Here is a 25,650-nt window from a genome sequence, read left to right as displayed (position 1 = left end):
CCACCACTCTGGGCCAGACAACACACCCCACCACTCTGGGCCAGACAACACACCCCACCACTCTGGGCCAGACAACACACCCCACCACTCTGGGCCAGACAACACACCCCACCACTCTGGGCCAGACAACACACCCCACCACTCTGGGCCAGACAACACACCCCACCACTCTGGCCCAGACAACACACCCCAACACACTGGGCCAGACAAAACACCCCACCACTCTGGGCCAGACAACACACCCCGCCACTCTGGGCCAGGCAACACACCCCGCCACTCTGGGCCAGACAACACACCCCACTACTCTGGGCCAGACAACACACCCCACCACTCTGGGCCAGACAACACACCCCACCACTCGTCAAGAGATTAAACTTGCTTAACCCTTGGACTCTCGCAAGCCTCTTTCTGAAACTGTTATTCTATGTCACAAAATTTTTTGAAAAAAAAAAAAATTATTTTTTCCTATGAAATGATAGAGAATCTTTTCCCAATGGTAACGACACCAAAAGTACGAAATTTGGTCGAAAACTCACGGAATTACGCTCCCATGAAGTTAGAGGTCTCGACGACATATATGAATTGGTGATTTTGCTGAATTTGAGCCCTGTTTTTGGCCAGTTCTGCTGTTCCAGTTGACCAAACTCATAGCTATTTCTTTAGAACTCCATTTTTTCTATCAGTTGAGTACAAGGAACCACCCATTTACCGATTTGAACTACCCAATAAAGTGGTCAGAAATTGGCAATTTGGCCATTTTCATGCAAAATAAAAAAGATGCCAATTTCAAAACAGGGGCCAGAATAAACAATGTAGACATTCTTGGCACTAAAATAACATATCCTCTGTTCATTAGTCACGTCTCTAGGCCCCTCTTATATTACTATTGCTTTCTATTTTGATTTTTTATTCATACAAAAAATACAAAATTTACTGTTATGCAGACTACTGCATTATTGTAAAAATGGTATAAATAATATCAGTGCACTAGTGAAAGAATATTAGACTCCCCAGTTGACGTGTATTGGACGTGTGGTGTGATTTGCTTACTCCTGAACATTGGTAAAAATCAAACATTTCCGCTACTTTGAGCTCAATTTCAAGGTCGTTTTCATTATGAAACTAATCAAAATCATCTGTATTTCTGTAATATGTTTTCCATTTTATCATGTGAGATCATGAAAATGAGAATACAACGATAAATACTATATGAAAGTACACCTCAAAGTCGGCATTTTTAATCCAAAATAAAAAGGTCAGAATTTTTTTTTTTTCTCATTATGCACTGCTTGCTGCAGAATTTTTTTTATGTGGTGCACACTGACCACACAGACCCATTCTCTCCCATGTGGGCCTACCAGCTTTCTCCTGCTTGATTTGAAGCCGCTAGAATTTACGCATATAAATACGTCTTAAAAAGTGGCGCGTAAGACATATATATACGACCAAAACAGTCACAGGGTTAATATACAAAATGTACACACTTATTATTGTACCTACTATATATACAGAACATTAAACTCCAATATCAACCCCCTGCTCAACTCTTCTAGACAGCTTCAAAAGAACACACAGGCATAACACGAGGCACGAAACACTTTTTGACATCCCTCGTGTCCATCTCACACTATGCAAAAATGCAGTGCACATAAAGAGCCCAAAGATCTGGAATTCTTTGCCTGAACCAGCAAGAAGTTCCCTGCCCACAAATCAGTTTAGGACTTTACTCAAAAATGATCTCGTATCTCATTATTGACCATACCCACTGGACAGTTGACCTGTCCAGTGGCAAAGCTCCTGGGTCTGACGCCATCCCAGCTGAAGTCTACAAAGAAGGCGGAATGGCACTGGTAGAGAAACTTCACCAACTCTTCCAGCTTGTATGGCAGCACGAGACAGTTCCTCAGGACTTTAAAGATGCTTCCATCATGCATCTCTACAAACGAAAAGGAAACCGCCAGGCATGCGACAACCACCGTGGTATCTCCCTGCTCTCCATCGCAGGCAAAACCCTGGCTAGAGTTCTACTCAATCGGCTCAACGAACATCTAGAGCAAGGACTCCTACCTGAAAGCCAGTGCGGCTTCCGGAAAGATCGAGGGACTATCGACATGGTGTTCGCTGCCAGACAGCTACAGGAGAAATGTCAGGAACAGAACGCCGACTTGTACTCCACCTACGTCGATCTGACCAAGGCCTTCGACACCGTTAGTAGAGAGGGTCTTTGGATAATCATGGCAAAGTACGGCTGCCCAAAGACGTTCATCACCATCGTACGCCAACTTCACGATGGAATGCTGGCCAGAGTCCAAGACACCGGAGAGATGTCTAAACCATTCCCAGTCTCAAATGGAGTGAAACAAGGCTGCGTGCTTGCTCCCACCCTGTTCAGCCTGATGTTCTCGGCCATGCTTACAGACGCATTCAGGGACACAGACGCAAGAATCGGCATCAGGTACCGTACAGATGGGTCTGTCTTCAACCTCAGGAGGCTTCAAGCAAAAACCAAGGCTGCAACTGACACCATCAATGACCTGTTATTTGCTGATGACTGCACCCTCAATGCTGCTTCAGAAGCCGCCATGCAGCACAGTGTTGACAAGTTCTCTGACGCCTGCAACAACTTCGGGCTGACAATCAGTACAACGAAAACTGAAGTGATGCACCAGCCTGCTCCAGGAAAGACGTATGTTGAGCCAAACATCACCATCAACGGGCAGCGACTGAACGCCATAGACAAATTCACCTACCTCGGCAGTACCCTTTCCAGAAACGTTGTCATCGATGATGAGGTGAATGCCAGACTTGCCAAAGCCAGTGCCACCTTCGGCAAGCTCCACAAGAATGTATGGAACCGAAGAGGCATCACCACAAGCACCAAGATCAAGGTGTACAGAGCCATAGTCCTCACCACACTTCTCTATGGCTGCGAAACCTGGACTGTCTACAAACGTCACGCCAGAAAGTTGAGCCACTTTCACACCACACGGCTCAGAAAAATTCTCGGCATCAAATGGCAAGATAAGATCCCAGACACAGAAGTGCTGACTACAGCTGGCCTGCCTAGCATCTACACCATCCTAATGCAGACACAGCTTCGCTGGGCAGGTCACGTTGCTCGCATGCCAGACCACCGGCTGCCAAAGAAACTCTTGTTTGGCGAACTGCAGCATGGAAAGCGCTCTCAAGGAGGCCAAAAGAAGCACTACAAGGACACCCTTAAGACTGCTCTGAAAGCTTTCAACATCAACCACACCATGTGGGAGCTGATAGCTCAGGACAGGAATGACTGGCGAGCAGTTGTCCAGAAAGGGGCAACATCCTGCGAGGCAAGCAGAATCTCACTAGCTGAGCAGCGCAGGCAGGCGAGGAAGACCAGAGCCACCAGACCCCTCGATGCCGCCACCCTTCCCTGTCCACACTGCCAGAGAACGTTTCGTGCGTGGATTGGCCTGATAAGTCATCTGCGTACCCACCAACTTCGACCCCAGGATGACTAGATGGTCCTCGTCGAATCGATGGACAAACAACAACAACACCCACACTATGCTAATTTCTAACCAAGTTTAAAGAAACTTTTCCAAATACGTATTGTATTAACCCTTATCTATTAAACCATTATTGCAAACCTGAAAATGTATGTATCATAAAGTGTATTACCTTAGATTAATAATAGAGTAAAATATTGATTATTTGTAATCTGCCACTCTTTACCTGTCTAGACTTTAGTCTTTACGTATTGGGTTAAGTCTGCCCGAAATGTCTTGGCATGATAGTGGCTTTCTTTGTACCAGAAAATTATGAAATGTAAACACACATTGTAACCTTTGCAAAGAAATAAATTTTTTATTTGATTTGATGTGACGGATGTGCTTGATGCAGGGACATCGTCATCTCAACATCAGTCTTGAAGGTACTGAGAAGAAGTCTTACAGCCTCTCATTCAGTAATGTTCAGTCTGTTTCTTTGCTTGGCAAGAAGTGTGGTGACTGTACTGAAGCCTCACTCTACTAAATATGATGTTACGAAGAAAGTAAAGTACGTACGTGTACATCTTTCATGTATAAATTTATGTTAATTTTATTCTTTATGAAGCATTTGTGTTACTTAAGTGTTTGTAGCTTAGATTTTGTATAACAAATGCTCCCATGGTTCTGATGCCACTCTGCTACTGCTACCCCCTTTTTCCTCAGTTCCACCCCCTGGATCTTTCCTCCGCCCCCAAGGGGGGGCGGTACCACCCACTTTGCGAATCACTTCCCTAGTCTGACTCAGCTTGTGTAAATACTCACTGTGCATAAAAGACCCTAAAATCTGAAACTCCCTGAAGTCTCTGAAGGTCCCTTGTCTGCCAAAAACTTAAAAACTGTTGTTAAAAAGCATCTCGTCTCCATAATATAATCCAGACAACAATTCAAACAGTGTGTATATCTTTAGCAACTTATGTATCTGTTCTTCTAGCCTCGCTTCAATGCTCATACATAATGTTTATCCTCAGCCACTTGTATCCCTGTTCTTCTAGTCTTCCTTTAACTCTCATACATAATTTGTAACATATGTTGTCCCATTAGATTTGTAATTGAAGTCTCTTGCTGTAATTTCATAATCTCTATTCAGTCATGCCGGAAAACTGAATGTCATTGAACTGTTTAATCCTTTGACTGTTTCGGTCGTATATATGCGTCTTATGAGCCAGTGTTTTTGATGTATAAATACGCCAAAATTTTAGCTGCTTTAAATCAAGTGGGAGAAAGCTGGTAGGTGCACATGTGAGAGAATGGGTCTGTGTGGTCAGTGTGCACAGTATAAAAAAAATCCTGCAGCACACAGTGCGTAATGAGAAAAAAAAACTCCGACTGTGTTTTTGGATTAAAACGCTAAGTTTGAGGTGTATTTTTGTATAGTAATTATGATTGTATTATCATTTTCTTGGTCTCATTTGATAGAATGGAAGACATGATACAGAAATAGAGATGATTTTGATTAGTGTCCAACTGGCCAGTCCAATACACAATCACGAATGGGTTGACATTATTTATACAATTATTACAATAATGCAGTAGTCTGCATAACAGTAAATCTTCTGTTTTTTTGTGTGAACAAAAATTCAAAATAGAAAGCAAGAGTAATACAGTGGACCCCCAGTTTACGATATTATTTCATTCTAGAAGTATGTTCAGGTGCCAGTACTGACCGAATTTGTTCCCATAAAGAATATTGTGAAGTAGATCAGTCCATTTCAGACCCCCAAACATACACATACAAACGCACTTACATAAATACGCTTACATAATTGGTTGCATTGGGAGGTGATCGTAAACGGGGGGTCCACTGTATAAGAGGGGCCTCGAGACGTGACTGATGAACAAAGAAAATGTCATTTTAGTGCCAGGAATGTCTGCATTGTTCATTCTGGACCCTATTTTGTAATTGGCACCTTTTTTTAATTTGACATCTTGTTTAATTTGCATGAAATTGGCCAAATTGCCAATTTCTGACCACTTTATTGGGTAGTTGAAATCGGTAAATGGGTGAGTTCTTTACTCAATCAATAGAACAAATGGAGTTCTAAAGAAATAGCTATGAGCTTGGTTGACTGGAACAATGGAATTGGTTGAAAATAGGGCTGAAAGTGGGCAAAATCACCAATGTGTATGTATCGCTGAGACTGCTAACTTCGCGAGAGTGTAATTCTGCAAGTTTTCCATCAAATTTTGTACTTTTGGTGTCATTATCATTGAGAAAAGATTCTGTATTTCATAAGAAAAAAATATTTTTTTTGAATATTTTGCAAAACAGAGAGACACTTCAGGATTTGGGGTCTTGACAGTCAATGGGTTAACCCTTTCAGGGTCCGTCCCATAGATCTACGGCTTCATGTTGAGTGTCCAAACCGTAGATCTATGCCAAAATTCTAGCGCCGTCAAATTTAGCGCGAAAGCGCACATAGGCTCACATGTGAGAGAACGGGTCTGCGTGGTGGGTGTGCGCCATAAACAAAAAATCTAGGCGCCTGCATAGCATTGTGGGAATGCCAGCTCAGTTACCCTTGTTCACCATGCCTCGTCGCAAGTCAGCTCTCACTCCCCGGAAAATTGGGACTCTCCTCTTCCTATCTGATAGTTCTGACACTGATGGAAGTGGAAATGAAGACGAATTCTATGGCTTTGATCAGTTAGTGACCGAAAGGAATGACCAGGATATCGATAATAGTGCAGAAAACCCTGACGATCCTCAACCTTCTACCTCTGGTGTGGGCACTCGTGACTCACTGTCGGTTGTGCCACAATGCAAGAGAAAACTAATATTTTCACGTGGCCAGGCCTCTGACTTCAGTAATGATGATGATAGTGACGTGGATTGTGATTTTCTTGTGCTCGACGATCATTCGAGTAGTGATAATGAGGAATCATATTCACCAGTGAAGCGTCGGTATGTACGCCACCGCATGCGCTCGGGTAGTGTACCCTATGCTGTGCCCAGGGGACGGAGTACATCCCGGAGTACATCCCGTGGCCCTACACCAGGTTTAGATAGTGATAGTGAGGATGATGTGGCTACACTTGGCATGGATAGACCACAGGCATCAGTAGATGGTGGTAGTGGTGATGGTAGTGGCACTGCCATGCGTGACTCACCAGCCCAGGCTGGGACACACGCTGCTGACTCGTCAGTTCAAGGACAAAGCGGAGCATCAGCCACCAGCCCACCACAACCACAACCACCTGCACAACCAGCCTATGATGTCCAGTATCCACCAGCAAACCGTATCTGTGATTGGCAGCAAAATCCCAATTTTGTTCCCAAGCCCCACCACTTCGATGACTCTCAAAGTGGAATTCTACCTACTTGTCCCCTTGGAACCACGGCCAATGAACTGGAATTCTTTGAATTATTCTTTGACCAGCCATTGATGGAAACTATTGTCAGGGAAAGTAATAAGTATTTTGAGTACACCATGGCAAATACGATCATATCACCACAGTCAAGACTACACAGGTGGAAAGAGACGACTGTTGCAGAAATGTATTTGCCTTTTGCAACAATAATGCTTATGCCTCATGTCTATATGCATAATATAAAAGCATACTGGTCCACAGATCGGCTAATTTCTACCCCGGTCTTCAGTGAAATCATCCCAGTGAACAGGTTTATCTTACTGTTATGTATGTTGCACTTCTCTGACAAAACCAGGCCTGACAGAAGTGACAGGTTATACAAGATTAGAAATGTTTTTATGTATCTCAAACAAAAGTTCAGCATATACTTTTATCCATTCAAGAATCTTGTAATTGACGAGTCTTTGATTTTGTTCAAAGGTAGACTGTCATTCAAGCAGTATATACCGAGCAAGAGGAAACGCTTTGGTATAAAACTGTTTGTACTCTATGATTGTGACAGTAGCCTGGTGTTGGATATTGTTGTATACACGGGAAGTAAAACATTGAAAGATTCCAAGATGTTATTGGGTATCTCAGGTGATGTAGTGAGAAACATGATGGCACCTTATCTTGGTAAGGGGCATACATTATATACCGATAACTGGTACACAAGCCCTTTACTCAGTGGTTTCATGCGAGTGAACAAGACAGATGTGTGTGGCACAGTGAGTTCTAATCGTAAACATATGCCCAGGTTCAACGCAGGTGCTCGTGGTGATGACGTGCAGGTGTTTACTGCCAATGACATCATGGCATTACGGTGGCATGACAATTGAGATGTCACATTGTTGACAACCATTCACCGTAATGAAATGCAAGACAGTGGCAAAGTTGATCGAGTGACTAATGAATGTATTCAAAAACCAGTGACAGTGATTGATTATACACAAAACATGCGCTTGGTTGACAAATGTGACATGCAGATTGGTTTTGTTGATTGTGTTCGTAAGAGTTACAAGTGGTACATGAAACTTTTCTTCCATCTCATGGACATTTCAATGCTCAATGCATATATTTTTTTATTATTATTATTATCACTCTGGCCGATTCCCACCAAGGCAGGGTGGCCCGAAAAAGAAAAACTTTCACCATCATTCACTCCATCACTGTCTTGCCAGAAGGGTGCTTTACACTACAGTTTTTAAACTGCAACATTAACACCCCTCCTTCAGAGTGCAGGCACTGTACTTCCCATCTCCAGGACTCAAGTCTGGCCTGCCGGTTTCCCTGAACCCCTTCATAAATATTACTTTGCTCACACTCCAACAGCACGTCAAGTATTAAAAACCATTGTCTCCATTCACTCCTATCAAACACGCTCACGCATGCCTGCTGGAAGTCCAGGCCCCTCGGACACAAAACCTCCTTTACCCCCTCCCTCCAACCTTTCCTAGGCCGACCCCTATCCTGCCTTCTTTCCACTACAGACTGATACACTCTTGAAGTCATTCTGTTTCGCTCCATTCTCTCTACATGTCCGAACCACCTCAACAACCCTTCCTCAGCCCTCTGGACAACAGTTTTGGTAATCCTGCACCTCCTCCTAACTTCCAAACTACGAATTCTCTGCATTATATTCACACCACACATTGCCCTCAGACATGACATCTCCACTGCCTCCAGCCTTCTCCTCACTGCAACATTCATCACCCATGCTTCACACCCATATAAGAGCGTTGGTAAAACTATACTCTCACACATTCCCCTCTTTGCCTCCAAGGACAAAGTTCTTTGTCTCCACAGACTCCTAAGTGCACCACTCACCCTTTTCCCCTCATCAATTCTATGATTCACCTCATCTTTCATAGACCCATCCGCTGACACGTCCACTCCCAAATATCTGAATACATTCACCTCCTCCATACTCTCTCCCTCGAATCTGATATCCAATCTTTCATCACCTAATCTTTTTGTTATCCTCATAACCTTACTCTTTCCTGTATTCACTTTTAATTGTTTGTCTGTTGTCAGACAACTCATAATGAAGTACCAGGTAAGAACACCTGCTATACAACACGGTCCTCGAATTACTCAGAATATACCCAAGCGTTTGAGGAGGGAAGGTGATCATTTCATAATACAGCTTCCTTCAACTAAGAAGAAATTTGCTCAGAAGAGATGCATTGTCTGTGCACAAACAAAACGACGGCAACAAAGACACAAAGACACTCGGTTTATGTGTGAGGAATGTAAGGTGCCTCTGTGTATGGTGCCTTGTTTCAAGGAGTTCCACAAGCTCCAGCAGTTTTAAAACCATGTCCAGTGATTGTAAATATGTAAATATATGATAGAACATTAGTATTATACAAGATTTGTACATGTTTATTGTAATAAACAACAGTGGTAAACAATAATATGATAATAACTTTAGTGCGGTTATTGTGTTCAATACAGTGAGTTTATATATATACATTATATACAGTATTGGTCTCTCAGGCCCCAAATGTTAGTAGGAAAAGAAAAAAATTGGAATAGAAAAGAAAAAACAACAAAAAACGCTACATAAAGTAATGCGCGTATGTGGAATTCGTCGATGTTGCCGCCACCAGGTCATTTTGGACAAACTTCTTGGCACTGTATCTCGGTAAGTACTGATCAGAATTTTTTTTTTTGTCTTATTACCTTCACAAAAATATACTCTTTAATTCTGTAAGAAAAAAATAATATTTTTTTTTTTCAAAATTTCATGGACACTGGAGCACCACTTCAGATTTTGGCCTTGGACCCTGAAGGGGCTAAATACCAATAATGAAAAGTAAATAAATAAATATAAGTTTATCCTATCAATAATTGTAAAATAATGAATGTGCATCGCTATCGCACCATTGTAAAGATATTGTAGTATGTCACAGCTTGGTAATTCTTGGAGCACGTGTATCTGCATTATTTGTATGCTCAAAGAAATATATCTTTATCATGTGAAAACACTTCTAATACCTATGATATACCTCTGAAGAGTTTTGAGAGTATCTCTACTCTCTGAGCCTGACCAAGATAAGATAAGATAAGATAAGATTTCGTTCGGATTTTTAACCCCGGAGGGTTAGCCACCCAGGATAACCCAAGAAAGTCAGTGCGTCATCGAAGACTGTCTAACTTATTTCCATTGGGGTCCTTAATCTTGTCCCCCAGGATGTGACCCACACCAGTCGACTAACACCCAGGTACCTATTTGCTGTTAGGTAAACAGGACAACAGGTGTAAGGAAACGTGTCGAAATGTTTCCACCCGCCGGGAATCGAACCCGGGCCCTCCGTGTGTGAAGCGGGAGCTTTAGCCACCAGGCCACCGGGCCACCAATTCAATGACGCACTGGTATAACACAATATAACATTGCGAAATTGTTGGGCAGGAGGTATACATGTACCCTCGAATTTAGTCCTGCCTTTTCTGTATGCAAAACTATTTTTGTTGTCTATAAAATGTATTTTTTGTTAATATTTCCCATAGGAAATAATGTAAATCCAATTAAACCATTCCAGACACCCAAAAATATTAACAAAAAATACATTTTATAGATAATAAAAATAGCTTTGCGTACAGAAAAGGCAGGACTAAATTCGAGGGTCCACTGTACCCTACTCATAAAACCAACCTCTTCATAAATCACTCAATATGCACACACGCATATTCAAATTACACCAAAGTGCATAGGCCACTACCCTTTTATAACCCCACCTACCCCTCCTCCCTCCCCAACCTTTCCCAACTTCCATCCCTCCATTCTTCCCCCCCTCCCCTCTTACCAAAGCTCTGGTCAGAACCTCGAACCTCGAGCCTGACCATGGGCCAGGCTTGTCTGGTGCTTGCCTGGTCAACCAGGCTGATGCTGCTGGAGGCCCGCTGCCCCACATATCAATAACAGCTTGGTTGATCTGGCACCTGGTGAAGATACTTGTCCAGTTTCCTCTTGAAGGCTTCTACACTTGTCCCAGCTGTTTCTGATATCTTCTGGTAAGACGTTGAATAGTCTGGGACCCAGGATGTTGATACAGTGTTCCCTTATTGTCCCCACAGCACCCCTGCTCCTCATTAGGTTTATTTTACACTTCCTTCCATATCTCTCACTCCAAGAAGTCAAATCTCCAACTACGTTACCACTATTCTGCGCTGGCTCTAATTTGTTGCCGTAGGCTCAATTCTTACCCATTGATTAACCGTGGTTCAATCCCCGGTGCGGGTGGAAACATTAGGCGTGTTTCCTTAAGACACCTGTTGCCCCTGTTCACCGAGCAGTAAGCAGGTACCTGGGCATTAGTCAACTGGTGTGGGTCTCATCCTGGGGACAAAATTATCTTAAGTTGTGAGAAATGCTCTGTATAACCAGGGGCTTTCTATATAGTACGTCATTTATATTATCTATAATCTGTATAAGTTGTATCATGTACTAGTAGAAATATATATTATTATTTTTTTTATTATTGTTTTATGTATAATTATTGTGATGGGTGAGTTCTGTTTCTGGGGTTTCAGAGTATGAATTAGTTGTTTTGTGAACTTAATTGTATTGTCTTATAGAGAATGATGGTACAAAGGGTGTGTGTCATTATACAGGTACCATCCGACTTACGACCAAGCTTAGTTCCGACCATCTGGTTGTAAGTCAAAATGGATGTAAGTTGAACCTTACTACTGAATATTAGCATCATATTATGTAATGATTTTATTTAATTGTTTTATTTTGGTACACCTACCATCTGACTTACGACCTGCTCGACTTGCGACCACTCGACTTATGACCGTGTTTTTTATGCCAAATTTCTGGGAAATAAACAAGTATTTGTGTTGTACACAGTGTTTATCCTAAACCTTACAGTATAAAATACAGTACTAACAACATAAAAAGTAAAGTAAAACATGAAATACCAAAATAAAACAATAAAATAAAGTCATTACAAAAATGTTTTGTTGATATTCAGTAGTAAAGTTCGACTTACGACCATTTCAACTTACGACCGGTTTCTCGGAACCGAGCTCGGTTGTAAGTCGGATGGTAGGTGTACTGTATTTCATTTTTTACTTTACGTTTATGATATTAGTACTGTATTTTATACTGTAAGGTTTAGGATAAACACTGTGTACAACACAAACACTTGTTTTTTCCCAGAAATTTGGCATATAAAACATGGTCATAAGTTGAGTGGTGGTATGTCGAGCAGGTCATAAGTTGGATGGTAGGCGTACAGTTATTTTGGCAATGTCTTTCAACTTTCATTTATGAGTATAAGTCACAGTGACGTGGCTGCTGCTAAGTCTTGATCCTTTTGTATTAACTTGGTCATTGATAAGTTAAGGTTCCCTTGTACTAACTTGGTCATTGATAAGGACCTCTTGTACTAACCTGATCATTGATAAGGTTCCCTTGTACTAACTTGGTCATTGATAAGTTAAGGTTCCCTTGTACTAACTTGGCCATTGATAAGGACCTCTTGTACTAACTTGGTCATTGATAAGGTTCCCTTGTACTAACTTGGTCATTGATAAGTTAAGGTTCCCTTGTACTAACTTGGCCATTGATAAGGACCTCTTGTACTAACTTGGTCATTGATATGGTTCCCTTGTACTAACTTGGTCATTGATATGGTTCCCTTGTACTAACTTGGTCATTGATATGGTTCCCTTGTACTAACTTGGTCATTGATATGGTTCCCTTGTACTAACTTGGTCATTGATATGGTTCCCTTGTACTAACTTGGTCATTGATATGGTTCTCTTGTACTAACTTGGTCATTGATAAGGTTCCCTTGTACTAACTTGGTCATTGATAAGGTCCTCTTGTACTAACTTGGTCATTGATAAGGTTCCCTTGTACTAACTTGGTCATTGATAAGGTCCTCTTGTACTAACTTGGTCATTGATAAGGTTCTCTTGTACTAACTTGGTCATTGATAAGGTTCTCTTGTACTAACTTGGTCATTGATAAGGTTCCCTTGTACTAACTTGGTCATTGATAAGATTCTCTTGTACTAACTTGGTCATTGATAAGGTTCTCTTGTACTAACTTGGTCATTGATAAGGTTCTCTTGTACTAACTTGGTCATTGATAAGGTTTTCTTGTACTAACTTGGTCATTGATAAGGTTCCCTTGTACTAACTTGGTCATTGATAAGGTTCTCTTGTACTAACTTGATCATTGATAAGGTTCCCTTGTACTAACTTGGTCATTGATAAGGTTTTTACTAACTTGGTCATTGATAAGGTTCTCTTGTACTAACTTGGTCATTGATAAGGTTCCCTTGTACTAACTTGGTCATTGATATGGTTCTCTTGTACTAACTTGGTCATTGATAAGGTTCTCTTGTACTAACTTGGTCATTGATAAGGTTCTCTTGTACTAACTTGGTCATTGATAAGGTTTTCTTGTACTAACTTGGTCATTGATAAGGTTCCCTTGTACTAACTTGGTCATTGATAAGGTTCCCTTGTACTAACTTGGTCATTGATATGGTTCTCTTGTACTAACTTGGTCATTGATAAGGTTCTCTTGTACTAACTTGGTCATTGATAAGGTTTTCTTGTACTAACTTGGTCATTGATAAGGTTCCCTTGTACTAACTTGGTCATTGATATGGTTCTCTTGTACTAACTTGGTCATTGATAAGGTTCTCTTGTACTAACTTGGTCATTGATAAGGTTTTCTTGTACTAACTTGGTCATTGATAAGGTTCCCTTGTACTAACTTGGTCATTGATAAGGTTCCCTTGTACTAACTTGGTCATTGATATGGTTCTCTTGTACTAACTTGGTCATTGATAAGGTTCTCTTGTACTAACTTGGTCATTGATAAGGTTTTCTTGTACTAACTTGGTCATTGATAAGGTTCCCTTGTACTAACTTGGTCATTGATAAGGTTCCCTTGTACTAACTTGGTCATTGATAAGGTTCCCTTGTACTAACTTGGTCATTGATATGGTTCTCTTGTACTAACTTGGTCATTGATAAGGTTCTCTTGTACTAACTTGGTCATTGATAAGGTTTTCTTGTACTAACTTGGTCATTGATAAGGTTCCCTTGTACTAACTTGGTCATTGATATGGTTCTCTTGTACTAACTTGGTCATTGATAAGGTTCTCTTGTACTAACTTGGTCATTGATAAGGTTTTCTTGTACTAACTTGGTCATTGATAAGGTTCCCTTGTACTAACTTGGTCATTGATAAGGTTCCCTTGTACTAACTTGGTCATTGATATGGTTCTCTTGTACTAACTTGGTCATTGATAAGGTTCTCTTGTACTAACTTGGTCATTGATAAGGTTTTCTTGTACTAACTTGGTCATTGATAAGGTTCCCTTGTACTAACTTGGTCATTGATAAGGTTCCCTTGTACTAACTTGGTCATTGATAAGGTTCCCTTGTACTAGCTTGCATTATGTTTGCAGTAAGTTAAGTATACAGTAAACTGTTTGTAATTAAAAAACATTTGGGTTGCAGGTCATCCTATTTTAATCATTGTTGGTTCATGAAATCACAGTAACACTGTTGCAAACATGCCAGGGAACAGGAGGGATTTGAACCCACTGGTCTGAGTTTTAGGACCCACTTGTCATGATTTATTTCACTGTTGCTGAGTTGGTAACACACTCAGCTCACACACTGAGGGTCCGTGGTTTGATCCCCAGTACTAGTGGAAACACTGGGAGTGTTTCCTTGAAACACCTGCTGCCCTTGTTCACCTAACAATAAATAGGTACCTAGGTGTTAGCCGACTGGTATGGGTCGCATCTTGGGGGACAAGTTTAACCAAAGTTGTGGGAAATGCCCCGCATAACCAAGGGCTTTCTACATAGTATGCCACTGATGTCAGCTATGGTCTGTATAAGTTGTATCATGTACTTGTACAAATAAAGGTTATTATTGTTATTATCGGTCACTTTAGGCTCTCACAATGCTATCTGATGGAGGTACAGTGGACCCTCGACTAACAATATTAATTGGTACCTGAGAACGAATATCGTTAGTCGAGTTTTTTTAGCGTTAGTCGAGGCAAAATGTTAGCGTTAAAATGTATCGCTAGTCGGATTTAACGTTATACGATGCCATCGTTGGTCGAGGGTCCACTGTACAGTCAGTACCTCTCTGGGAGAATTGTCCATTTGTGCGAGAAGTCTATTTTGATTACTTTATTCCATCTATCAGAAAGCACTCTTCAATTTCATCTTCTCCGGCTCCATGACATGTTTACTCTGTATCAACATCCGGGGTCCAAGACTATTCAACATCTTACCAGAAGATATCAGAAACACTTCTGGAACAAGTGTAGAAACCTTCAGGAAGAAACTGGACAAGTACCTTCACCAGGTGCCAGATCAACCAGGCTGTGATGGATATGTGGGGCAGTGGGTCTCCAGCAGCAACAGCCTGGTTGACCAGGCAAGCACCAGACGAGCCTGGCCCATGGCTAGGCTCAGAGACTAGAGAAACTTGCGAAACTCTTCAAAGGTATCCAGTCTGAAAGCTCTACCTTTAATGCAGATTACTTCTGTGAATTAGATGAAGAATGTTGTAACTCACTGGCTCATTTGTATTGTGATATGTGGTTAATCCTGGTAAGATAAACAGATAACTTGCACATAGTAGAGGGAAGCTTGTAATGATGTTTTGATCCGACTTGAACCATTTACAAGTCGGCTGTAAATGGTTCAAGAAGTTTATGATGACGTTTTGGTCGTCATAACCTTCTTTCTCCTATGTGCAGGTTGTATGTGTATTGTTCTACTCATGGTAATGCTCATTTTGGTTCTGGCAAGATACCTATGAACTAGTGATGGTTAGTATATACAGTGGACCCCCGGCTTATGATATTATTTCATTCCAGAAGTATGTTCAGGTGCCATTACTGAACGAATTTGTTCCCATAAGGAATATTGTGAATTAGATTAGTCCATTTCAGACCCCCAAACATACACATACAAACGCACTTACATAAATACACTTACATAATTGGTCGCATTGGGAGCTGATCGTAAAGCGGGGGTCCACTGTATTTAAAACTTTTTGGTCATGCTATCTTGGCAGGGAATAGCAGATGTGAACAGTTGTTTATATATATATGCCAGTGTTCTTATTTTACCATATTTTAACTAGCAAACATTTACAGATATCCAAACTATCATTCCTGGGGAAAATAACAAGAGGGAGCATTGACTACGAAGGTTGAGGGAATGTTGCTACAGTGAGAACGGTTGTGTCACAACAAGTAAGATCACAGTTCTTCTTTATACTAAACTATTGTTGTAAAGATCTTAAATTTCAATTTAGTCATGTAACTGTTCAACTAAAGTTAATTTGAAGAATTACACACATGTAATGTGTGGGAATCTTGACGATGTAGACATTTTGTCATCAGTCGTTTTATCAACACAAGGGCATAATGTGAAGACTGTAGAAATATATACAAAAGCCTTTGCTGAGGGACTCATTACCTCATCTTTGGTACATGCAGTAGGACCCTCGTATCCGCGGGTCCGGTATCCGCAGTTTCAGTTATTCATGAGCCATGTATATCTCATAAGAGGTGGCTAAAATGCTGGGAGCATGAGGCTAGTAACCCCATCTCCTGTATACATTACTAAATTTAACCCCGTGACTGTCGCAACCCCAAATCCTGAGGTGTCTCCTGGTTTCGCAAAATTTCCCCCCAAAAAAGTTATTTTTTGTTATGTAATGATAGAGAATCTTTTCCCGATTGTAATGACACCAAAAGAATGAAATTTGATGGAAAACTGATGGAATTATACTCTCGCGAAGTTAGCGACTTCAGCGTTGTTTATGAATCGGCGATTTCACCCACTTTGAGCCCCATTTTTGGCTAATTCCATTGTTCCAGTCGACCAAGCTCATAGCTATTTCTTTAGAACTCCATTTTTCCTATCAATTGAGTACAAGAAACTGCCCATTTATCAATTTCAACTACCCAATAATGTGGTCAGAAATTTGCAATTTGGCCAATTTCACGAAAATTAAAAAATATGACAATTTCAAAATGGGGTTCAGAATGAACAATGCAGACATTCCTGGCTCTAAAATAACATTTTCTTTGTTCATCAGTCATGTCTCCAGGCCCCTCTGATATTACTCTTGCTTTCTATTTTGAATTTTTATTCAAACAAAAAATAGAAGATTTACTGTTATGCAGACTACTGCAATATTGTAATAATTGTATAAATAATGTCAACCCATTCATGACTGCATATTAGAATGGCTACTTGGACATTTATTGGACAATGACATCATTTGTTTACTTTTGAACATCGGCAAAAATCAAACATTTCCCCTACTTTGAGCTCCATTTCCAGATTCTTTTTATAGTAAAACTAATCAAAATCACCTCTATTTCTATAATATGTTTTCCATTCTATCAAATGAGACCAAGAAAACGAGAATACAAAAATATGGTGCACACTGACCACACAGACCCATTCTCTCACATGTGGGTCTACCAGCTTTCTCCTACTTGATTTGAAGCCGCTAGAATTTATGAGTATATATACGTCAAACACAGTATACCTCGTAAGACGTATATATACGACCGAAACAGTCAAAGGCTAAGGATTCCTAACTTTATTGACAAGCTATTTACAGGTTAAGGATTTCTAACTTTATTGACAAGCTAAGAGCTGTTACCTACATCAGCTCATTTGAAAGCATTTTTATTGTTATGAGACAAGTATTGATAAAGCCGCTTGATGACAAAATGTCTACTGTAAAGATAGACAGATGTTGCAAGTGTGTCTTAATTCTTCACCTAGTCAGTAGTGTTAAAAATTCAACTATAATTAATTTGTTGTATGTGAGACTAAACTCTGCAATAGTTAAGATTGTTAAACAGCTTTATATAGTAGCTGCCTAGCATGGGTCAATAGGCCTACTGTATTAATGTGGATAATAGTGTCTTTGAAGTTTCTTATTAAATTAACTAATTATTTCAATGCAAGAGTTATAGTCTCTGAACTTTGGTAAATATTTAGATTAAGTTCCAGACATACGGTAAATTATTATTATTATTGTAATCAAGGGGGAGCTCTGAACCCATAGGATTATTCAGCACTGCGAGGAGGGGATGTGGAAGGTATTCAGGCTTAATTCAGGGAACTGGAGCACAGATCCAATTCCCTAGATCAAGAGCTCCTCATCAGTGTCAAGGAACCCCCCTTGAAGGGACATACGGTAAAGAGCAGACCGTTGAGTTCAGTTTGTAGTGTAAAAACAATACATGTACTGAATGACTCGTACATGTTCAACATTATAGCAACTCTATACAGTGGACCCCCGCATAACGATGGCATCACATAGCGATTAATCCGCATACCGCTTGTTTTAATCGCAAAAATTTTGCCTCACATACCGCTTAAAAACCCGCTCACCGATTTTCGTCCGAGACGCGTCCAATGTGCGGCCTGAGCCACGCTCACATGTTCCGCAGCTGGCATTGTTTACCAGCCAGCCTCCGCGGTAACATCCAAGCATACAATCGGAATATTTCGTATTATTACAGTGTTTTCGGTGCTTTTTCTGGAAAATAAGTGACCATGGGCCCCAAGAAAGCTTCTAGTGCCAACCCTACAGCAATAAGGGTGAGAATTACAATAGAGATGAAGAAAAAGATCATTGATAAGTATGAAAGTGGAGTGCGTGTCTCCGAGCTGGCCAGGTTGTATAATAAACCCCAATCAGCCATCGCTACTATTGGTGGTACAGCTGCTGCTGCTGCTGCACTGTCAGCTGCTGCTGCTGCTGCACTGTCAGCTGCTGCTGCTGCTGCACTGTCAGCTGCTGCTGCTGCACTGTCAGCTGCTGCTGCTGCTGTAGCATCGTCTGCTGCTGCTGTAACATCGTCTGTTGCTGCTGTAGCATCGTCTGTTGCTGCTGTACCACCGTCAGCTGCTGCTGCTGCTGTAGCATCGTCTGCTGCTGCTGTAACATCGTCTGCTGCTGCTGTAGCATCGTCTGCTGCTGCTGTAGCATCGTCTGTTGCTGCTGTACCACCATCAGCTGCTGCTGCTGCTGTAGCATCGTCTGCTGCTGCTGTAACATCGTCTGCTGCTGCTGTAGCATCGTCTGCTGCTGCTGTAGCATCGTCTGTTGCTGCTGTACCACCGTCAGCTGCTGCTGCTGCTGTAGCATCGTCTGCTGCTGCTGTAACATCGTCTGCTGCTGCTGTAGCATCGTCTGCTGCTGCTGTAGCATCGTCTGTTGCTGCTGTACCACCGTCAGCTGCTGCTGCTGCTGTAGCATCGTCTGCTGCTGCTGTAACATCGTCTGCTGCTGCTGTAGCATCGTCTGCTGCTGCTGTAGCATCGTCTGTTGCTGCTGTACCACCGTCAGCTGCTGCTGCTGCTGCTGTAGCACCGTTGTTGGTGTGGCTTATTGAGAATACCAAGAAACAATTAACCCCAGAGGATTTGCCACCCAGGATAACCCAAAAAAGTCAGTGTCATCGAAGACTGTCTAACTTATTTCCATTGGGGTCCTTAACCCTTTGACTGTCGCGGCCGTATATATACGTTTGTGAGGTACCGTGTTTGACGTATATATACTCATAAATTCTAGCGGCTTCAAATCAGGCAGGAGAAAGCTAGTAGGCCCACATGTGAGAGAATGGGTCTGTGTGGTCAGTGTGCACCACATAAAAAAAATCCTGGAGCACGCAGTGCATAATGAGAAAAAAAAAACTCCGACCGTTTTTTTTAATTAAAATGCCGACTTTGTGGTCTATTTTCGTATAGTATTTGTGGTTGTATTCTCGTTTTCATGGTCTCATTTGATAGAATGGAAACTATATTATAGAAATGGAGGTGATTTTGATTAATTTTACTATAAAAAGAACCTGGAAATGGAGCACAAAGTACAGGAAATGTTTGATTTTTGCCGATGTTCAAAAGTAAACAAATGATGTCATTGTCCAATAAATGTCCAAATAGCCATTCTAATACGCAGTCATGAATGGGTTGATGTAATTTTTACAATTATTACAGTATTGCAGTAGTCTGCATAACAGTAAATCTTCTATTTTTTGTTTGAATAAAATTTCAAAATAAAAAGCAAGAGTAATATCACAGGGACCTGGAGACATGACTGATGAACAAAGAAAATCTTATTTTAGAGCCAGGAATGTCTGCATTGTTCATTCTGGACCTTATTTTGAAATTGTCGTATTTTTTAATTTTCGTGAAATTGGCCAAATTGCAAATTTCTGACCATGTTATTGGGTAGTTGAAATCGGTAAATGGGCAGTTTCTTGTGCTCAATCGATAGAAAAAATAGAGTTCTGAAGAAGTAGTTATGAGTTTGGTTGACTGGAATAACGGAATTAGCCGAAAATAGGGCTCAAAGTGGGCGAAATTGCCGATTTTTAAATATCGCCGAAGTCGCTAACTTCGCGAGAGCATAATTCCGTCAGTTTTCCATCAAATTTCGTTTTTTTGGTGTCTTTACAATCGGGAAAAGATTCTCTATCATTTCATAAGAAAAAATAATTTTTTATTTTTTCGAATATTTTGCGACACCAGGAGCAACTTCAGGATTGGGCCCTTCGACAGTCAAAGGGTTAATCTTGTCTCCCAGGATGCAACCCACACAAGTCGACTAACACCCAGGTGAACAGGGAAAAATGCCTGGAACTAGTGCTCATATTGGTGAATTTAAAGCCAGCAAAGGTTGGTTTGAGAGATTTAAGAATCGTAGTGGCATACACAGTGTGATAAGGCCTGTTCTGGAAGAAAATGCCAAACAGGACCTACAGTACTCAGGAGGAAAAGGCACTCCCAGGACACAGTGTCTCATCAGTCATTGCTGCATCTTCAATAAAGGTAAGTGTCATTTATTCTTCATTTAGTAGACTAGTACATGCACAATATATATTGTGCATGTACTACTCTACTATTGTGCATGTATCCTTCTCTTTGTGTGTGGGAAAATGTATATTTCATGTGGTAAAAATTTTTTTTTCACACTTTTGGGTGTCTTGCACGGATTAATTTGATTTCCATTATTTCTTATGGGGAAAATTCATTCGCATACCGATTATTTCGCATAACAATTACCCCTCTTGCACGGATTAAAATCGTTATGCGGGGGTCCACTGTACTGAGTCTTAAATAATACAGCCAGTTTGAAACTGCTCAGGAAATCCAAACTAACTTTAGAACACTAAATTTAAATACACCTACCATCCGGCTTACGACCAAGTTCGGTTCCGAGAAACCGGTCGTAAGTCGAAATGGACGTAAGTCGAACTTTACTACTGAATATCAACATAACATTTTTGTAATGACTTTATTTTATTGTTTTATTTTGGTATTTTATGTTTTACTTTACTTTTTATGTTGTTAGTACTGTATTTTATACTGTAAGGTTTAGGATAAACACTGTGTACAACACAAATACTTGTTTATTTCCCAGAAATTTGGCATAAAACACACGGTCATAAGTCGAGCAGGTCGTAAGTCGGATGGTAGGTGTATTAATATGCACTTAAAATTGTACTGTTTTAAAGTCTACTACATTCTGCCCTCTCTTAACAGTGGGATACTGTTCCTAAGAATAGGACGGTAAATGAGTTGGTCATAAAGCGATGAGCATGCTATAATGGTAATGGGTTTGTGTCAACCATCTTTAGATATTTTTTTAATGTCACCTTTGCACTATTTATAAAATTTTTAGTAAACAGTGGAAGCCCAGGTTACGAACACCCCACCATGCGAATTTTTCAGGATGCGAACCGTCGTTCAGTTCATTTTTTACTTCAGGATACGAAAGAAATTTCAGGATGCGAACTTCCCCCTCAAGGGAGGTTCCTTAAATAAATAAATAAATAAAATATATATTTCTTTGCAAAGGTTACAGTGTGTGTTTACATCTCATAATATAATTGGAGCAAAGAAAGCCACTATCATGCCGAGGCATTTTGGGCAGAAATGCCTACTTAAGACTATTTAAATCTAGACAGGTGAAAAGTGTACTAGTAGTAGTTACCAATGTTTTGCTGATGGTGGTGCCAACTACTGACAGCCTTTTGAAGTTTCTCCTTACTGTTATTATTATTATTACTATTGTATTATTATTGTTATAATAATAATAATAATTATTATTATCAACAAATTTTGTTGAAAATAAGAAAAAGTTTTGGAGTGAGATTAACAAGTTAAGGAAGCCTAGAGAACAAATGGATTTGTCAGTTAAAAATAGGAGAGGAGAGTTATTAAATGGAGAGTTAGAGGTATTGGGAAGATGGAGGTAATATTTTGAGGAATTGCTAAATGTAGGAGTGAGGAAGAGCCAGTTGTGAGTGTGGGGGAAGTTTGTGAGGCAGTAGGTAAAATGAAAGAGGGTAAGGCAGCCGGGATTGATGGGATATAGATAGAAATATTAAAAGCAGGTTGGGATATAGTTTTGGAGTGGTTGGTGCAATTATTTAATAAATGTATGGAAGAGGGTAAGGTACCTAGGGATTGGCAGAGAGCATGCATAGTTCCTTTGTATAAAGGCAAAGGGGATAAAAGAGAGTGCAAAAATTATAGGGAGATAAGTCTGTTGAGTATACATGGTAAAGTGTATGGTAGAGTTATTATTGAAAGAATTAAGAGTAAGACGGAGAATAGGATAGCAGATGAACAAGGAGGCTTTAGGAAAGGTAGGGGGTGTGTGGACCAAGTGTTTACAGTGAAACATGTAAGTGAACAGTATTTAGATAAGGCTAAAGAGGTCTTTGTGGCATTTATGGATTTGGAAAAGGCGTATGACAGGGTGGATAGGGGGGCAATGTGGCAGATGTTGCAGGTGTATGGTGTAGGAGGTAGGTTACTGAAAGCAGTGAAGAGTTTTTACGAGGATAGTGAGGCTCAAGTTAGAGTATGTAGGAAAGAGGGAAATTATTTCCCAGTAAAAGTAGGCCTTAGACAAGGATGTGTGATGTCACCGTGGTTGTTTAATATATTTATAGATGGGGTTGTAAGAGAAGTAAATGCGAGGGTCTTGGCAAGAGGCGTGGAGTTAAAAGATAAAGAATCACACATAAAGTGGGAGTTGTCACAGTTGCTCTTTGCTGATGACACTGTGCTCTTAGGAGATTCTGAAGAGAAGTTGCAGAGATTGGTGGATGAATTTGGTAGGGTATGTAAAAGAAGAAAATTAAAAGTGAATACAGGAAAGAGTAAGGTTATGAGGATAACAAAAAGATTAGGTGATGAAAGATTGGATATCAGATTGGAGGGAGAGAGTATGGAGGAGGTGAATGTATTCATATATTTGGGAGTGGACGTGTCAGCAGATGGGTCTATGAAAGATGAGGTGAATCATAGAATTGATGAGGGGAAAAGGGTGAGTGGTGCACTTAGGAGTCTGTGGAGACAAAGAACTTTGTCCTTGGAGGCAAAGAGGGGAATGTGTGAGAGTATAGTTTTACCAACGCTCTTATATGGGTGTGAAGCATGGGTGATGAATGTTGCAGCGAGGAGAAGGCTGGAGGCAGTGGAGATGTCATGTCTGAGAGCAATGTGTGGTGTGAATATAATGCAGAGAATTCATAGTTTGGAAGTTAGGAGGAGGTGCGGGATTACCAAAACTGTTGTCCAGAGGGCTGAGGAAGGGTTGTTGAGGTGGTTCGGACATGTGGAGAGAATGGAACGAAACAGAATGACTTCAAGAGTGTATCAGTCTGTAGTGGAAGGAAGGCGGGGTAGGGGTCGGCCTAGGAAAGGTTGGAGGGAGGGAGTAAAGGAGGTTTTGTGTGCGAGGGGCTTGGACTTCCAGCAGGCATGCATGAGTGTGTTTGATAGGAGTGAATGGAGACAAATGGTTTTTGGTGCTTGACGTGCTGTTGGAGTGTGAGCAAAGTAACATTTATGAAGGGGTTCAGGGAAACCGGCAGGCCGGACTTGAGTCCTGGAGATGGGAAGTACAGTGCCTGCACTCTGAAGGAGGGGTGTTAATGTTGCAGTTTAAAAACTGTAGTGTAAAGCACCCTTCTGGCAAGACAGTGATGGAGTGAATGATGGTGAAAGTTTTTCTTTTTCAGGCCACCCTGCCTTGGTGGGAATCGGCCAGTGTGATAATAAAAAAAATATTATTATTATTATTATTATTATTATTATTATTATTATTATTATTATTAGTAGTAGTAGTAGTAGTAGTAGTAGTAGTAGTACTTATGTGGTGAGGGGCTCTTGATATAGGGAATTGGATCTCTGCTCCAGGTCCCTAAATTAATAATAATACATTAACCCTTTGACTGTCGAAGGGCCCAATCCTGAAGTTGCTCCTGGTGTCGCAAAATATTCGAAAAAAAAAAAATTATTTTTTCTTATGAAATGATAGAGAATCTTTTCCCGATTGTAAAGACACCAAAAAAACGAAATTTGATGGAAAACTGACGGAATTACGCTCTCGCGAAGTTAGCGACTTCGGCGATATTTAAAAATCGGCAATTTCGCCCACTTTGAGCCCTATTTTCGGCTAATTCCGTTATTCCAGTCAACCAAACTCATAACTATTTCTTCAGAACTCTATTTTTTCTATCGATTGAGCACAAGAAACTGCCCATTTACCGATTTCAACTACCCAATAACATGGTCAGAAATTTGCAATTTGGCCAATTTCACGAAAATTAAAAAATACGACAATTTCAAAATAAGGTCCAGAATGAACAATGTAGACATTCCTGGCTCTAAAATAACATTTTCTTTGCTCATCAGTCATGTCTCCAGGTCCCTGTGATATTACTCTTGCTTTTTATTTTGAAATTTTATTCAAACAAAAAATAGAAGATTTACTGTTATGCAGACTACTGCAATACTGTAATAATTGTAAAAATTACATCAACCCATTCATGACTGCGTATTAGAATGGCTATTTGGACATTTATTGGACAAAGACATCATTTGTTTACTTTTGAACATCGGCAAAAATCAAACATTTCCTGTACTTTGTGCTCCATTTCCAGGTTCTTTTTATAGTAAAATTAATCAAAATCACCTCCATTTCTATAATATAGTTTCCATTCTATCAAATGAGACCAAGAAAGCGAGAATACAACCACAAATACTATACGAAAATAGACCACAAAGTCGGCATTTTAATTAAAAAAAAACGGTCGGAGTTTTTTTTTTTCTCATTATGCACTGCGTGCTCCAGGATTTTTTTTATGTGGTGCACACTGACCACACAGACCCATTCTCTCACATGTGGGCCTACTAGCTTTCTCCTGCCTGATTTGAAGCCGCTAGAATTTATGAGTATATATACGTCAAACACGGTACCTCACAAACGTATATATACGGCCGCGACAGTCAAAGGGTTAATAATAATACACCTACCATTCGACTTACGACCTGCTCGACATATGACCATGTTTTTTATGCCAGATATCTGGGAAATAAACAAGTATTTGTGTTGTACACAGTGTTTATCCTAAACCTTACAGTATAAAATACAGTACTAACAACATAAAAAGTAAAGTAAAACATGAAATATCAAAACAATAAAATAAAATCATTACAAAAGTGTGATGTTGATATTCAGTAGTAAGGTTCGACTTACGTCCATTTTGACTTACGACCGGTTGGTCGGAACCAAGCTTGGTCGTAAGTCGGATGGTACCTATAATAACAACAATAATAATAATAATAATAATATTATTATTACATTGGACCCCCGCATACCATTGGCATCACATAATGTTAAATCCACATACCGATACATTTTATCGCTAAGA

At 40.4% G+C, this 25,650-nt stretch overlaps 1 protein-coding gene across 1 annotated transcript in view; it reads left to right on the top strand.

The window, feature by feature from the left end:
- The first annotated feature begins 490 nt into the window (after positions 1-490).
- The window catches only part of LOC128697159 (RNA-directed DNA polymerase from mobile element jockey), a 63,839-nt gene continuing 38,679 nt past the window's right edge, over positions 491-25,650 (top strand). The window contains exons 1-2 of the mRNA XM_070104222.1: positions 491-4,038; positions 16,039-16,137. Of these exons, the coding sequence (XP_069960323.1) occupies positions 1,734-3,500 (1,767 nt within the window). The 5' untranslated portion in view covers positions 491-1,733 and the 3' untranslated portion in view covers positions 3,501-4,038; positions 16,039-16,137. The remainder of the gene's footprint in view (positions 4,039-16,038; positions 16,138-25,650) is intronic.

The sequence above is a fragment of the Cherax quadricarinatus genome, chromosome 89, assembly GCF_038502225.1.
Source record: "Cherax quadricarinatus isolate ZL_2023a chromosome 89, ASM3850222v1, whole genome shotgun sequence".
NCBI lineage: Eukaryota > Metazoa > Arthropoda > Malacostraca > Decapoda > Parastacidae > Cherax > Cherax quadricarinatus.
This window is presented reverse-complemented; position numbering and strand designations above follow the sequence as displayed.